Source organism: Myxine glutinosa, chromosome 2, assembly GCF_964187855.1.
Source record: "Myxine glutinosa chromosome 2, kmMyxGlut1.1, whole genome shotgun sequence".
Classification (NCBI taxonomy): domain Eukaryota; kingdom Metazoa; phylum Chordata; class Myxini; order Myxiniformes; family Myxinidae; genus Myxine; species Myxine glutinosa.
In genome coordinates this window covers 51,837,255-51,854,468 of record NC_136262.1, presented here as the reverse complement: position 1 = coordinate 51,854,468, position 17,214 = coordinate 51,837,255, and the positions used below count along the sequence as shown (strand labels likewise).

Sequence of the window (17,214 nt, the reverse complement as noted above, 5' to 3'; positions counted from 1 at the left end):
CTGGCTCATAGCCTATGAGAAGCAGTCCCGCAGATTGATCTTATCAGCAAATCCCATTTATGTGAAAGGTATTGAAATTGATGTCTCCAGGTGAGCAAGATGTGAAAAAGCTGAACCAACCCAACGTGGGGATCCACATTCATTGCTAATTTTGTTGATGGTCTTGTCCACTTTGAAGTCTACCTGGATCAGAACGGAAATGGCTCTGTAAAGAACACCACCGGTGTCAGGTAGCGCACAAACGGTTGCAGACATGGTCAGGTAAAGACACGTGACAAACAATGAAAACAAATAGTTCCAGGGATTACATCTCTTCTCTGGATTGCTAGAGAAGTAAACTAGTGTCTTCAACATCTGATTCTTATTGAAGGACAGATTGAGAGTTTATGACATTCCTGTGTTGAAAGACATGTTTCAGGTAGCTGACCAATCACATTTGTTTCACAGATCTGCAGGCAGTGATGTGGTGCCACCTTGCCATTCAGAGGTGTGGATCTAGTGTTGTGTGCAGGATGGAATCGGAAACAGAAAGGTCATTGATGTAGAACAAGAAAAAGGTTGTGAGCTCAGAAACCTTTGCATCAAGTTGCTGTTGATGAAGCCTTTGCATCAAGTTGCTTTTGATGAAACCTTTGCATCAAGTTGCTGTTGATGAAACCTTTGCATCAAGTTGCTGTTGATGAAGCCTTTGCGTCAAGTTGCTGTTGATGAAGCCTTTGCATCAAGTTGCTGTTGATGAAGCCTTTGCATCAAGTTGCTGTTGATGAAACCTTTGCATCAAGTTGCTGTTGATGAAACCTTTAAATCAAGTTGCGGTTGATGAAACCTTTGCATCAAGTTGCTGTTGATGAAGCCTTTGCATCAAGTTGCTGTTGATGAAGCCTTTGCATCAAGTTGCTGTTGATGAAGCCTTTGCATCAAGTTGCTGTTGATGAAGCCTTTGCATCAAGTTGCTGTTGATGAATCCTTTGCATCAAGTTGCTGTTGATGAAGCCTTTGCATCAAGTTGCTGTTGATGAAGCCTTTGCATCAAGTTGCTGTTGATGAAGCCTTTGCATCAAGTTGCTGTTGATGAAGCCTTTGCATCAAGTTGCCGTTTATGAAGCCTTTGCATCAAGTTGCTGTTTATGAAGCCTTTATATCAAGTTGCTGTTGATGAAGCCTTTGCATCAAGTCACTGTTGATGAAGCCTTTGCATCAAGTTGCCGTTTATGAAGCCTTTGCATCAAGTTGACCGTCCTGCACCCAGTCTACACACACATTAGACACCAAATGAACAACAACCAAGATGCTTTGCAAGGCCGAACAGTAATGGGTGCTGCTCTTGTTCGTTTTATTCCAAATAATAACAAGTTACTGAAGAAGCCCCTTCCATGCTACACCCACTAAATCATTAATAGTTTCCCAGTAATCATTGAAGATCAAGTATCTTATTATGGAGTTTACTGACATGAAACCACCTGTAATTGGGAAGAATATCCTCCTCATAAGGTTTCACACCTATGGCTAACAACTGTGTGAGTCACGTGACCGGACCTTACCTTGACGACTGGACCTTACCTTGACGTTTGGTGGTGTCATGTCATTACATAACGGATTGGTTTACTTTATCATTTATATATTTTTTCTGTTCAGGCGATGGAGACTACACCATCAATTTCACCTTCTGGTGAAACGAATGCAAAATCACCTTCTCGTGAAAAGGATGCAAAATCACCTTCTCGTGAAAAGGATGCAAAATCACCTTCTGGTGAAAAGAAAACTCGGCAATCAGGTGTTGTGCTTCGTTTGTGTTATCTTGTGGTGAACACTAATATGAGATTTCAAATTACCATCGAAAAGTTAACTCCTTGAATAAACTATTTTTTTCTCCTCTGTTTAGTTTTATTGCAGTACGACACGTATGGACATTCAATGGGAGCATAACGAGACTTTTTGTCGAAGTTGAAATCGTATTTTCACAAGAGAAATGTGGATTTGTATGTCGAGGCTTATAGAGGAGGAACCCCCATTGCTGATAATAAACAGCTTCTCCTTTTCTGTGTTAACTCTACTGGTGTGGGAACTGATGCTCAAGCTGCGCTCCGACGCATTGGAGGTAACAAAGTAAACTTTCCGCCATTCCTCTTGCAAAACATCACGAGCTTTGCACAAATGTGTTCAAAATTTACACCGGCTCTTTCATTTTTGATCTTTTGTGTCTCTTTTGCTTCCAGACGAGCCTGTGATATTGATTGTGATGAATCACTTTCATAATAGTCCGGCAGATATGTGAAGAATTGTGGTAGAATTGTGCCTTTGATGATACAAGCATGAAACTTGGCACACAGTTAGGGCATACCCTTACAGTGAAATTTGGATGTAGGGGCATTCCAGATTTCTCCTTGGCCCAAAATGGCGGCCATTTTACAAAATGGCGGCTAAGAAGGACATATTTACCTATTATTTCAGACTTGTCATTTGTGCTGCTATTGAAACACAATGTAATGAGCATATTATAAATTGTCATGTACATGCTATGCAATACCTTCATACTGGGTTCAAAATTGGAATCTACGGTGGCCTATAAGGGGCAGAACAAATGGTTTACCATTGCAATAGACAGGTCTGGTCTAGCGGTGTAATTATTTAACTTTGCATGACTATCTGATTTCTCCTGGGTGTAATTTTGGTTCAATACCTTTATATGAACAACTTTGATGTAGCTTTATGAACTTTCCTATCATAGACTAGGTGACTATAAGGAACAATGCAAGGCTAGTGAAAAGTTACGAAAGCGAATTACTATATTTATGATAATAATGTATGTATTTCTTTTTCAGATGATAACTCGACTGCACTGCACCTTCGCTCATTGACTGTAGTAGCTACCTAGATTTGGTTCCCAATTTGTATATTGATTGGATGGTGGTGGTGGATAATGCTTAATTGACAATGGCCAACAAAAATTTCAAGCTATTAGACCCCCAAAGCCCTAGTACATCTGGAACAAACATGCCTTATCTGACAGATTGGGAGAAGTGTGTGTTATGTCAGGAGGTCACCGATGAGGCCCTTGCCTGTCCAGCTGATTCCAAGCGAACCACAGGGTCCGGATACCAAACTCTTGCAGATTATCTCCTCACCTTCAGCCAGATGGGCTGCCTGCCAAAATCTCTAGAACTGTCCCGCCTGGACGATGGTGAAGGTATCCAGTCAACCTTCCAGAGCCACAAGGCTAAGTGGCATGATTCATGCAGACTGAAATACAACAAAACTGAACTGCATCGGGCACAAAAAAAGAGAAACGTCTAGTGAAGAAACCGCAAGTGTCTCAAGAAAGTACACCCGTCACAGAGTACATGTAGACCACACACAGCCACAGCCTGAAAAGTGTTTCTTTTGTGACAAACCAGCGGGTACTAATTCTCTGCGAAAAGCTTCCACCTTCGACCTCGATAAACATGTCAGGACAGCTGCCCTGAAACTAGGAGATCAGGCACTTCTTGCTAAACTGAGTGCAGGTGACCTTATAGCACAAGATGCACAGTACCACGTGAAGTGTCTGGTGTCACTTTATAGCAAAGCAAGGGCCACAAGCACAACACTGAATGAACAAGATGATATCAATCACGGTATAGCACTTGGAGAGCTAGTGTCCTACATCGATGATGCCCGCACAGATGCTCTTGTGACACCAGTGTTCAAGCTGGTAGACCTAGCAAGACTATACACCACCAGGCTGGAACAGCTTGGAACAGTCTTGACCAGGCGTGTCCACTCCACCAAACTCAAAGATCGAATCATGACATATTTTCCAGACCTAGAGGAGCACATGTCCGGTCGAGATATTCTGCTTGCTTTCAACCAGGATGTTGGCTCAGCCCTTCAGAAGGCATGTGATCACGACACTGACAGTGATGGAGTTTGTCTTGCTAGAGCCGCAAATATAGTTCGTAGAGACATGTTGAAAATGAACTCAACATTTAGTGGTTCATTTGAAGCCCACTGCCAAGAACATTCGGTACCTAATTCGCTTGTATCACTAGTTTCTATGATCTTGAATGGTCCTAACATCCAAGAGCAGTCAAGCCACTCGTCGGTATCAACACCTACTCTCACAATCTCACAACTCCTTATGTTCAACAGTTACTCACGCCGCAGAGAGAGTAGCAGTACTACCACGTCCACGAGGCACAGTCACAATCGGGAGACTCCCCTGCCTGTGTACCTGGGCACCCTTATCCACACAAAGACTCGAAAAAGAGACCTGGTTGATACTATGTTCAACCTGGGTCTCTCGATCTCCTATGACAGGGTGCTTAGCATCTCCACGGACTTGGGGAACAGAATCTGCCGTTTCTTCCAAAATGAGGGTACAGTTTGCCCCCCTGAGCTAAAAAGTGACCTCTTCACAACTGGGGCAGTGGATAACATTGATCATAACCCCAGTTCAACAAGTGCCCACGACTCCTTCCATGGCACTGGCATTTCACTTTTCCAGCACCCAAATAGCGATAGCCGTGGAGTTCAACGGGTAAACCCAGATGACACATCAACAACAGATGCACACCTGCCACAGTCATACACCATCGTACCTCCTGTTGTTCTGGGTAAATGTGACCCACCTGTACCCAAGCTAGCGGGTCCCAACAAAAGCAACTGCCAACTCATCCCTGAAGCAATGCAGATTGAGTACAGGTAACTAATTATTGTGTTTGAACTGTGGACAGTTATATGTGTACCTAAATAACCAAGACTTGTTAACTTGTGTGGACTTGTTTGTTCTTAATTGTGTTCATTATCTTGCATTTTGACAGGTGGCTGGAGCAGATGGAGAAGACAGTGCTATCTGACACACCACTTAAGGGAGACGAGACAGTATCATGGGCTGGATACCATGCCAGCAAGCAGTCTATTCCAGAAGAACCAGAGTGTAGTGTGGCCTTAACTTCATTGCTGCCTCTCTTCTATGACCAGGCAAAATCTGTGGCAATGATTCGTCACTCCATGGATGTCATCAAGAAAGCAATCGATATTCTGAATCCAGGTCAGATCCCTGTAATCACACTTGATCAGCCACTGTACACACTTGCCAAACAGATCCAATGGAGATGGCCAGAAACACACGGAGAAGATCACTTCGTCATGGTCTTTGGTGGACTCCATATTGAGATGGCAGCATGGAAAACCCTCGGTGACCTTCTGGATAGCAGTGGGTGGACAGGCGTTCTGATGCTTGCAGGGGTTGCTACAAGTGGTACTGCTGATTCCTTCCTGAAAGTGACCCATGTGACACGCACACGACGAGCACACCAAGTCACAGCCAGTACTCTCTATCTTCTCCTGAAGGAAGCCTACAGCCAGTACACCAGTGGACTAGATGAGGGACAGGATACGATACCACTAGATGACTGGTGCGGTGAACAAGCCAATGCAAGTCCACAGTTTCAGTTCTGGTTCCTAATTATGCAGCTAGAACTGGCAGTCCTGATCTATGTGAGATCCGTCCGTGAAGGAAACTTCCAACTGTACACTGATGCTCTGACCAAGCTTGTACCATGGTTCTTCGCCTTGGGACATACAAACTATGCCAGGTGGATCCCAGTTCACTTGCGCGACATGGTGACACTTGCAACAAAGCATCCAACTGTATACGCACAGTTTCTGGCAGGAAACTTCACCATGAAGAAGACTACACGTGCATTCTCTGCCATAGCCTTAGACCAGGCACACGAGCAAAATAATGCATTGGTGAAAGGTGATGGAGGGGCTGTAGGTCTTACGGAGAATGCTGCAGCTTTGCGCCGATGGATGGTGTCTGGTCCAGAGATGGCCAAACTGATCTATAAGTTCGAGGCCACAACAGAAAAAAGAATTAGGAAAACTGAACTAAAACACCATGAACAGACAAAGCACACGCAGGTAGCCTTTGCTCGAGATGTGAGAGCACTCACCCGTGTCATAGGAGAGATGGGGAACCCATTCTGTGACGACAGCAAAGATCTCTTGGTGCTAGACAGCAGAGACCTGGCAGACCCAGCAGTCATCAACACCCTTTACCAGATCGAGAAGCTGGGAAAAGAACAGTATGACACATATGTGAACGAGAGGCTTGTACATCAGACAAAGCCTATCACTGACCCAATAAAAAGAAACAATCTCCCTCTCTTCAGCCGACCCCCAGTCAGAGAGAAGTCAAGAACAGAGTTGAAGGTGGTATCTCTGAAGAATGACTGCGTTCTGTTCTCCAGGCTGTTTATTGCATCCCAGACACGGAATGGAGATCTTGATGAATTCTTTGCACATGAAAACCAAGCTTGTCCCCCTGCATTGTCACAAATGGGCAAAATCCGGCTTGGAACCAAGTCTGATCTGGTTGGGTGCTTCGAAGATCTGATCACCTCACGGGAAAATGATGATGTAAGCCCCCCTGTTGAAGTCATGATCCTGGATGGAGCAGCCATCGTGAACATGCTGGCACCTCGTAATGCGAAGACCTTCTCTGAGTATGCATCACTAGTATTCTTGCCATACATCACATCTCAGATACAAAATAAGAGCAGGGTTGATATTATCTGGGATGAATATTTCCCAGACAGTTTGAAAGCCGACACCAGGAAGACGAGGGGTAAAGGCACCAGGAGACGAGTTGAGCCATCTAGTTCCATCCCTCGAAACTGGCAGGCCTTCCTTCACATAGACGAGAACAAGGTGGAGTTGTTTGACTTTCTAGCAACGAGGATAGCAAACATTGAGACTGACAAGCAAATCGTCACCACAAACCACAAATAAGTTTTTTGTACACAGCCACGAGATGTTACTGGTCTTTCCCCGTGTAGTCACGAGGAGGCAGATACAAGGATACTACTCCATGTCCAAGATGCAGTCAGACAGGGCTATACCAAGGTGTCAATCCGCACAGTGGACACAGATGTTTTGATCCTTGCAGTGGCAGCAACTGGATATCTTGACATCGATGAACTCTGGGTTGCTTTTGGCACAGGGAAGAATTTCAGGCACTTGGCAGCTCACGAGATGGCTGTGGCACTGGGACCAAACAAGTGCCGAGGGTTGCCATTCTTCCACGCCTTCACTGGGTGTGACACCGTGTCCTGCTTCGGCGGAAGGGGGAAGAAAACAGCATGGGAAACATGGAAAGCCTATGATGAGGTCACCTCAGCTTTCTGCGCACTGGCTGCCACACCAACCATTTCAACTGCAAATGACAACATGGATCCACTGGAGCGTTTTGTTGTTCTGCTCTACGATCGAACAAGCAGCCAGGAACATGTTAACGATGCCCGCAAGCATCTCTTCACCCAGACTGGTAGATCAATAGAGGCTATCCCACCAACGCAAGAAGCCCTCAGACAACACATCAAGAGAGCTGCCTACCAAGCCGGCTTTTGTTGGGGCCAGATGATGATTTGCGCACCTGAGCTCCCATCGCCAAGTGAATGGGGTTGGAAACAGAGTAATAACGGCTGGGGGATATATTGGACAACCCTCACAGAGGCAACTGAGGCATGCCGACAATTGATTAGATGTGGATGCAAGAAGGGTTGCAGGAAACAGTGCAAGTGTGTTAAGGCCGCACTCCAGTGCTCAGCTCTGAGTGTCACTGTGCAGGGGAGTGCACACGATAGTATACAGGAGGAATAACACACCTGTTACATATACACAAACATGTGGAAGACTGTTTTGTAGACTGTTTTTATAGTGAAAGTCACTTCCACAGCGTTAATGTGGCATTTTCACTTCATTTCCATTGTGTTTCTGGAGTTTGCTCAAAATAGCTCAAAAAGTAATTATTTTTGTAAAGAATAAGGACCAAATAAATGTTATGTGAGTTTGTTGACATTTAATTATGATCTTACAACCTGTTTACGTGAAAAAAACATCATAGGTGTGCTTGAGCAATAAGTAAATCTAGTTTTATAGACATCGGTACTGTGTATCTTATTATCCGTAAACGGCCATTTTTAAAATGGCCGCCATTTTGTCCCTAGGAAAAGATTTGAATGCCCCTATATCCAAAAATCTTCCTAGTAGTATGCTCTATCAGTGTTCAAAATTTCATGCTTGTATCACCAAAAGCACAATTTTTTCACATATCTGCTGGGCTATAAGAAAACGAACTTGGCAAATCCTCACAGCGCCGCACACGTTGCACAAAGCAATGTCCGTGCAGTGGTGGATTGCTTCTTCTTCGAATCAGACGGCACGTACGACTGCAAGCAGAATGAGGATGCCGTGGAACAAGTTGCTAAAGCAATCATGTCAATGCCGAATACTCCTGGACATCATGACAACGTTGAAACAGTAAGATTTTCATCACTAAGTGAAATGGCATCAATCGTTTAGACTGCAATCAGCAGGATTCGGCTTGTAATTTGTTGTTGTGCAGATATATTATTGATTCAAGAATGTTGATCAACTTGAAAGATATTTATGTGCTGGAGAAAAAAATTGGTATTTATTAGTACAGGGTGATTTTTTTTTTTTTTCCTTCGAGAACCATAAATAATCCCCATACACTAAAAACTATATCTGTTGGGAACCTAATATAAATGTGGCCTCATGTTACAGAAGGACGTAACATGATCCTGAGAGTTTTGAGGTATCACGTGGTTTACCACGTGACCCGGCAGTGCCGTTTAACGGTTTTCACTCCGTCATGCCATAGCGCTGTGGACGAACACGTGTTTCTCATCGAACATTACATCAAGAATGTACCCATTAGGGAATGTCAAATTACATTTCAAAGTCGCTTTGGTTGTTTTATAAAACCTTCAAAATCAGCGATATGGAAACTGGTGAAGCAGTTCAGAGAAACAATCTGCGTGAAAGTTAAAAGGTTATTTGTCCCCTACCGGTGTACACCGGAGGGGACTATAGGTTTGCACGCCGTCCCTCCGTCAGTCAGTCTGTCAGTCCGTCAGTCCGTCAGTCCGTCAGTCTGTCAGTCCGTCAGTCCGTCAGTCCGTCAGTCCGTCACGCAAAGAACAGTTTTCCGGACCATTTTTCTAAACGCTTAATGCTAATGATTTCAAACTTGGTACATGGTTTCCTCATGATAAGTTACATATCGAGTTCGAACTTCACGACGTTTCGATCATTTTTGACAAAGTTATGGCACTTTGAACTTTGGGAATTCTGATAATTCTGATGATCCTCAACTCAGTGCCATTTTAAGTTTTAATTTCCTTTAAAAAAGATTTTTCTCTGCAATAATTGGACCGATTGAGATCAAATTTTCACCATAGGAGGGACTCCGTCTGTAGAATATTTTAATGGTAAGTATGACGTCACAGGTCACGTGGTTCGGGCGCCATATTGTTTTTCGTGAAAACACGTAAAACCCTTTTTCTCTGCAACGGCTGAACAGATCGAGGCCAACCTTTGCAGGCAGAATCGCATACCCATGACGAACAAAAAAGTCGACGAGAATGACGTCATGCGTCACATGGTTTCAGAGTTATGACGTTTTTAAGCATGAACCTTTAAAACCGAACCTCTCCCTCATTTTTGATCCAATCGAGGGAAATCTTCACAGGTCTGTTCCGCATGTCAGTCTACTAAAATGTCCTTTTGGAATTTGCGATAGCTCACGTGGTTTGGCAGATATCGTTAATTAAACGAAAATATTTTTAAAATGGATATCTCTTGAATCGCTTTATTTGTCGACGTGAAACTTCATACTGTAGTAGAAGTCATGAAGAGTAACAAGTGTGCAAACTTTCAAGGTGATTGGATGTACGGTCTGGAAGCTAGAAGTTGTTATTGCGTGAAGAAGAAGAGGCGTAAAGTTTGCGGATTTAATTATTTATCACATGTACAGACTGAAAGCATCGTTGGACACGACCTGTCGCGGTCATTTTAACCTCAAATAAAATTCTAATTGAAGATTTGTCAATAGCTGAGGTATATTAACAAATGAATAAAACAGATTTGGTCAAATTCTGACTTTTTCAACTCGATCGCATTTGACAGAGTTGTGACAAGCTGAGGAAGAAGAAACCTCGCATTGGCTTCTCCAATGTGCCATAAAAAAATGGATATCTCTTGAATCGCCAGTACCTCAGACCGTGAGTTGGTAATAATTTATATAATTCACACAGTGCAATACATGCAGGCCGCTCCACGGAGCGACTTTGGGGGCTTATCAACGAGGCGAGGCATGACACACGTGTCTCAGCATACCTCAGATCAAGTTTGAAAACCAGCATCAACCGTGCATAAATTTGCATATTCGATCATTTTTGACAAAGTTATGGCACTTTGAAATTTGGTAGGGGACATGTATTGCAGCGCAATACTCAGAATGCTTGTTTCCCAAGAAATGCTCCACTTCGTGTCAGAGCGCATGCTGCGAATAATGAATTTGTGCCTCCAACATGGTGGTGGACACTCTCAACACTTCATTTCAGTTAATCAATTGTGTGGATCATGTCAGGTCTTTCTGTAACATTAGGCTACATTTACGCAAAATATTAGGTTCCGAACAGATATAGTTTTTAGTGTATGGGAATCATTTATGGTTCACAAATGAAAGAAGATCCCCCTGTGTATCGATGAGGTGTTTGAAGGAATTCTTCAGCCACTTGTTCTGAGGTCCCAACTGTTTTGTGTAATTTGATGTTCAAAAGCGCACCAAGCACCTGAGGACCTAAATTATATGCCAAAGTCGCCGAAGGCATTATGTTTTCAGGTTGTCTGTCCGTCCGTACGTCCGTCCGTTATAGGTTTTTGTTGCCATGATAACTTGAGAATGGCTGAAGGGATCTTAATCAAACTTGGTGCAGGTATGTATGATGAGGTAAAGATTAACTGATTCGATTTTGCGGTCACGATGGCAAATGTCAAAGGGCAGAGGTCATGTTCGGTAAAAATCCTGTTACCCGCGATAACTTGTGAACCAGTGATGGGATTCTGACCAAATTTGGTACAATTATGTAGAATGTTGTAAAGATGAACTGATTTGATTTTGGGGGCAAAGGTCAAAGTCTGTAATGGGTCTATAACTTGAGAACGGCTGAAGTGATGTACTGTAATTCAAACTTGGTACTGGTATGTATGATGATGTAAAAATTAATAGATTAGAATTTGGGGTTAAAGGTCAAAGTCTGCAAACTATATTATATGAGTCGTAGGTGATTCTGTCTGTCTGTCTGTCGTGGGGTGTGGCTTACTCAGTTTAGAGAGTAGCTCCATCCATCCTGGGAGAGGCCTCATAAACAAATATCCTCCATTTTATTAACTCACATAGCTTTGAGGCCTGTTTAGTTAGGCCTGTGCTGTCTTTCTCTCTCACACAGGTTTATTTCAACTCAAATTCGATATATCATTTCATTTTTCACAGTCGCTAACATAGTTTTAGTTTCGCTAGAAAAAACACGGGAAGAAAATTCGATGAAAGTTTCCGTTTATAGAACGAAATGAATCCTCAAAGGCCTGTAATACACCTTTATCTTCAATCTAACTCACCATCTGATTTCATTTGTATCAATGGTTTTAGACTCGGTTTCAGCAATAATTGGGAACATTCATGCACACATGTGAAAATGCAGAGATATATTTTTTTAAATCGCGCCTCGATGTATCATACACCGCCCAACATGACACAGACGGATGTAATGTAAAAATGATGTAAAAATTAACTGATTAGAATTTGGGGTTAAAGGTCAAAGTCTGTAATAGGTGTATAACTTGAGAATTGCTGAAGTGATCTAATTCAAACTTGGTACAGGTATATATAATGATGTAAAGATTAACTGATTAGTTTTTGGGGTCAAGAGGTCGAAGGTCAAAGTCTGTAATATGTCTATAACTTGATAACAGCTGAAGCGATCTAATTCAAACTTGGTGCAGATATGTATAATGTTATGAAGATTAACTGATTCGATTTTGGGGTCCTGAGGTCAAAGGCCAAAGGTCAGAGGTCATGTCAGGTAAAAAATGTTCCAACTTGTGAACAGCTGAAGGGATTTAAATTATAACTTGGTGCAGGTATGTTTGAATGATGATGTATAATAATGTATAATGATGCATACATGAACTGATTAAATGTTGGGGTCAAGAGGTCAAAGGTCAGAGGTTATGTCAGGTAAAAATGTGATAACTTGAGAACAGCTGAATGGATTTAAATTATAACTTGGTGCAGGTATGTTTGAATGATGATGTATAATAATGTATAATGATGCATACATGAACTGATTAAATGTTGGGGTCAAGAGGTCAAAGGTCAGAGGTTATGTCAGGTAAAAATGTGATAACTTGAGAACAGCTGAATCGATTTAAATCAAACTTGGTACAAGTATTATAACGATGTGATAATGTGGGTGGAGGCATATCGGTCGACGTCGTGACGTCTTAGAGTGTGTGTGTAGTTTTTTAAATTAACTCCACAGGGAGTGTGTCATCCCAAAAACGAAGAGGGTAAAAATAAATAAAGAAGACTTGAAATTTTAGGATGGAGTTCCATAATTTAGGATGGAGTGAAATTTTAGGATGAATTAAATATGCTTCTTTGTTTGGGTATCACTTTAAATAATTCCTTGGCATGTGACTGGATAAAGAATGGCACGCGACATCGGGTTGAAGAAAAAGGCAGTTTTGCCTTATCTAACCTGTGTTATATGTTCATCCGAATACAAGAAGACATGAAAATTATTACACTTAAATAATCAGCTCAGGTTATCCAGTTTAATGTTTGCACTTCTCCAAGATTTTGGGATTTTAGTTTTTAATCAAATGTATTTTGTTGATTTATCCATTACTGTATTTGTTAATGTAATTTTTTCATGTCTGTTTTCATTGATGTATCCCCAAGTGTCCTTGTCTCGCTTGTTATCCACGTGTAACTTCATACAGAAGATGCTGTAGAAAGAAAGAAACTCAAAATAAAACATGTCTCATTTGTTAACTAACTTCACCAAACAGCCTGAAATAATTTGCTAATGGAGGGTTTCACCGAAACGGCAGCTTTGGTCACATGAACAACACTAGATGGTATTCATAGAATACTTACCCTGCGCAGTCAACTTGGTGTGAGCCAACTCTTCGTTTTTCAAGGTTTTTTTTTTTTAAATCCAATATGGCTGCCAGACCACATGAGCGATGACATCGTAAATTTTTATTCTCTAAATAATTGTTGCAAACATCATGCTCAATACATTTTAAACTGATCAGACCAAGCGTTGTCCCTGTCGAATTATGACGTCATAATTATGGCACCAATGATGTCATCATTAACAATACCTATTCCACAGATGGAGTTATTTAAATGAGCCACGTTTCAATTTTTTCCATCGAGCGGTTTTGGAGATATAGATGTGCAAAGTTTTTCCAAGATAGCGCCTGTAACACATGAACTATGACGTCATGATTATCATTAAAATATTCTAAAGGAGGAGGTGCTCCAATGGTGAAAATTTCGTGTCCATCAGACCAACAGCTGCTGAATTTTTTTTAATCATGATCGGATTGTTAAGTGTTGTATTTGTCGAATTATGATGTCATAACGAAGGCACTGATGACATCATCATTAACATATCTTATTCCCCATGGGGAGTCGCTGATAAATGAGCCAGGTCTCATTTTTTTTCCATGGAGTGATTTCAGAGATTTAGAGGTGTGAAGTTTTCCAAGATGGCGCCTGTACCATGTGACCTCTGATGTCATAATAATCGAAATATTCTACAGGAGGAGGCCCTCCTATGGTGAAAATTTCGTGTCAATCGGACCAAGAATTGCAGAGAAAATTCATACTGATCGAATCAAGCATTGTACTTGTCGAATTATGACGTCACAATTAAAGTACCGATGACATCATCAATGACATATCTTATTCCCCAAGCGGAGTACTTGACAATGAGCCATGTTTCAATTTTTTCCCATGGAGCGGTTTTGGAGATATAGAGGTGCAACGTTTTTGGTTTTTCCAAGATGGCGCCTGTAACACGTGACCTATGACGTCATGATTTTTCATTAAAATATTCTAAAGGAGGAGGCGCTCCTATGGTGACAATTTCATTTCAATCAGACCAACGGTTGCCGAGAAAATGGTTTTTAAAAATACTGACATGGCACACATTTTACTTTACTGAAATGCAGACACGTACCTACGTACCTGAATGCTTAACCCCGCTTATCGCTTCGCGAGCGCAGGGTACTAACGTTCAGGCAGTGGTGGATCACATCTTCTTCAAGTCAGACAGCCTGTTGTCAGCTATGAGGTGTTTAACATGTGTTGTCATTTTGGAATGGCAAAAAATTTACTGCTGAATAGTTAATGTGAGTTTGCATAATCCTCATTTAATATCTGATTGTTTTGTAACATACTGACCAAGGCCTGACAGGATGGTAAGATGCTCATGCCATCATGATCTTCCTGTTTAACATGGGACATGCACCACAGTTGCTTCGGGAAACAATTTGTAAAGATGTTTAAATTTGTCAAGTTACTGAGATACTTATTTCATTGCAGAAATCACCCAGACGCAGCTCAGATGGTTCGGCTCACCCTCAGCCCGAGAATTGGCAATTTAATCAGCGATCACTAGAAAATGATGATCTTCAAGGTATTGTCTTTTGTCTTGTATTTGATGATGATCTGTAGTGATTCCTCCTGTTGGTACTGAAAAATTCACAGCACGCAATGCTGAACGACTACAACATTAAATTGCATGTGAAACATCCATACTGGTGTTTTGTGAAGATCATTCACTTACTTGTCATTTTATGTTAAATGCAATCTAACACTTGAGTCATCAGGGTGCAGTCTTGGATAACTTGTCTCTGACAACTTGTCTGAATGAAACTGTCTGTCAAAGCAGAATCTCAATAAATCATTATTTTATTAAAAGACAATAATGTGGTTCATTAAAAGGGCCAACTGGTGGGTTGGGGGGGGGGGGGGAGGAGGAGGGAGCATGGAAGGGGTGAGGTGGGGGTGAGGTTGCTGTGGGCCTGGTGAACACAGGGGGTTCTTCTTCTGAATGTTTCAATCCCATCTGCATTTGCCTCTGCATCAAGATATTTAATTAAAACGGAAAGAGGTATTCAGATGAATTCTTATTTTGTTCTAACTTTGTTTGGTATTTCTTTGTTAAGTTGTTTTGCAGTATCAAAAGACAGCGGCAAATAAAGAATTTTTAAATGAACTGGAATCAGATCTACAGAAGTGGTGTCATCAGAAGTTTCAGGACGCGACAAGAAGCATCTCATCCAATGTTGAAACGAGTACTTTCCACGTTAATTGTCCCTGCCCGGCGACTGATATCCATTCTGTTCTTCATCACATTGAAGGTAACAATGCAAGCCTTCCAGTGCACTAATTGCAAATATTGAGGAATTTACTGAAATGATGCCATTTATTGTGCTTGCAGCCGGGTCCCTCATTTCGGTTTCCATCGAACACAAGCCAATGCAGAGCCATGCAGTGGGGGACGTCTTCTTGTTTCAAACAAATAAGAGCTACAGCAGTGATGGGAATCAGAATGTTTTGAGACTCATGGAAGAGAAAATCGCAAAAAAAATTTCAAAAAACAACGGTGGAAGTACTCGTCAAACTGATGATCCAGTAAGTCGACAGGTTTTGAAACCAATTCTTGTCGTTTTTACCAATGGTAAAATATTGTGGAATTTTTGACATACCATCACCCACCCATTTTGCCCGTGTAAGGCTCATACCTACATACCGACACTTTTATTTATTGTCCCTCGTCGAACCGCGGAGCGAAAGGGGGACTATAGTTTTCCCCTCCGTCCGTGTGTCCGTCCGTCCGTCTGTCCGTGCGTGTGTGCGGGCGTGCGTACATGCGTGCGTGCGTAAGCGAAGGACCGCATTCGAATTTGGTGTGTGGGTGCAACCCACGTCAAAATCCAAGATGGCCGCCACCATATATATGTCTGAAGCTTGTGAGCGAAATATCTTGAAAAATAAGCGAAGTACCAACTTATAATCTGGTGTGTGGGTGTATCTAGCCATAAGGAAGAACGCTATTGAAAATTGGGTCGCCACGTCAAAATCCAAGATGGCCGCCACCATATATATATCTGAACCTTGTGAGCGAAATATCTTGAAAAATAAACGAATTACTAACTTCTAATCTGGTGCGTGGGTGTATCTACGCATACGGAAGAACGCTATTGAAAATTGGGTCGCCACGTCAAAATCCAAGATGGCCGCCGCCATGTATGTCTGAACCTTGTGAGCGGAATATCTTGAAAAATAAGCGAAGTACCAACTTCTAATCTGTTGTGTGGGTGTATCTAGGCAATAAAGAAGAAGGATGTTGAAAATTGGGTCGCCACATCAAAATCCAAGATGGCCGCCTCCATGTATGTCTGAACCTTGTGAGCGAAATATCACATCATAGCATGTTTTCTGCATCTTCCACTTTGTCAACTCATATCACTTCCCCGACGGGGGACTTAGGTGTAACGCTTGTTTATTTTTATACAAGATCCAAGCTCGTGGAAGAACTAACATTAATCACAAAAAACAAACTGACACATAAAACATATGATAAAGGGAGCGGGAGACAAGATGGGGAGATAGAGAGGGAAGCACACAAGTCCAACAGTATGGAACAGGGACATCGGGAGATCTGTGGGAGGGAGAGGGCTTGGGGGAAGGAGGCACGGGAGGGGTGGGAGGGTGGGAGAGGTATAAAACACATGGACACTGCTCGGACTTCCAGGAAAGAAGTTGGTATTTCAAAAATGTGGATCTGGGATGAATTAATGGAGGTAGAAAAGATCAATGTTTTGGATGGGGGAAGATAAGAGATGGTGGTGAACAGCTGTTTTAAAGACCTGGAGGGAGGAGTGGGATTGAAGAGAGTGAGGGAGTTTGTCCCAGAGGTGGGAGAAAAGTGGAATGAAAGAGTGAAGGTGAGCAGAGAGTCTTGATTTTGGCAGTTTCACCATAAGAGAGTTGCTGGCAGTTCTTGTGCGACCTGTCGGAATATTTGTGGGACAGAGCACAGACAGAGCTGGGGGAGCTAGGCCGGAGAGGAGTCGGTAGAAGACAGAAAGGCCACCAACCTGCCTGCGGTGAGTGAGTGAAAGGCCCTTGGAGATGGCTTCATCGCGGGAGATTCCAATGATGGTTTCAACAGCATTAAGCCGAGCTAGGTGTGAGGCAGGAGCACCAGCCCAGAGGGGAGAACAGTATTCCATTGAGCTGCGGATGAAAGCCTTGTATGTGGTGAGGAGCTCAGGTGT

General features: G+C 42.4%; 2 protein-coding genes across 4 annotated transcripts in view; both read left to right on the top strand.

Moving 5' to 3' along the window:
• LOC144891035 (uncharacterized) overlaps nucleotides 1-2,021 on the top strand; it is a 134,351-nt gene extending 132,330 nt beyond the window's left edge. For all 3 annotated transcript variants that reach the window (XM_078773284.1, XM_078773285.1, XM_078773286.1), the window contains 2 exons: nucleotides 1,636-1,774; nucleotides 1,883-2,021. In XM_078773284.1, the coding sequence (XP_078629410.1) occupies nucleotides 1,636-1,774; nucleotides 1,883-1,926 (183 nt within the window). In that variant the 3' untranslated portion in view covers nucleotides 1,927-2,021. The remainder of the gene's footprint in view (nucleotides 1-1,635; nucleotides 1,775-1,882) is intronic.
• LOC137421805 (uncharacterized) overlaps nucleotides 1,931-17,214 on the top strand; it is a 52,049-nt gene continuing 36,765 nt past the window's right edge. The window contains exons 1-6 of the mRNA XM_078773283.1: nucleotides 1,931-2,098; nucleotides 2,217-2,256; nucleotides 8,112-8,304; nucleotides 14,471-14,564; nucleotides 15,097-15,291; nucleotides 15,372-15,565. Coding sequence (XP_078629409.1) covers nucleotides 2,240-2,256; nucleotides 8,112-8,304; nucleotides 14,471-14,564; nucleotides 15,097-15,291; nucleotides 15,372-15,565 — 693 coding nt within the window. The 5' untranslated portion in view covers nucleotides 1,931-2,098; nucleotides 2,217-2,239. The remainder of the gene's footprint in view (nucleotides 2,099-2,216; nucleotides 2,257-8,111; nucleotides 8,305-14,470; nucleotides 14,565-15,096; nucleotides 15,292-15,371; nucleotides 15,566-17,214) is intronic.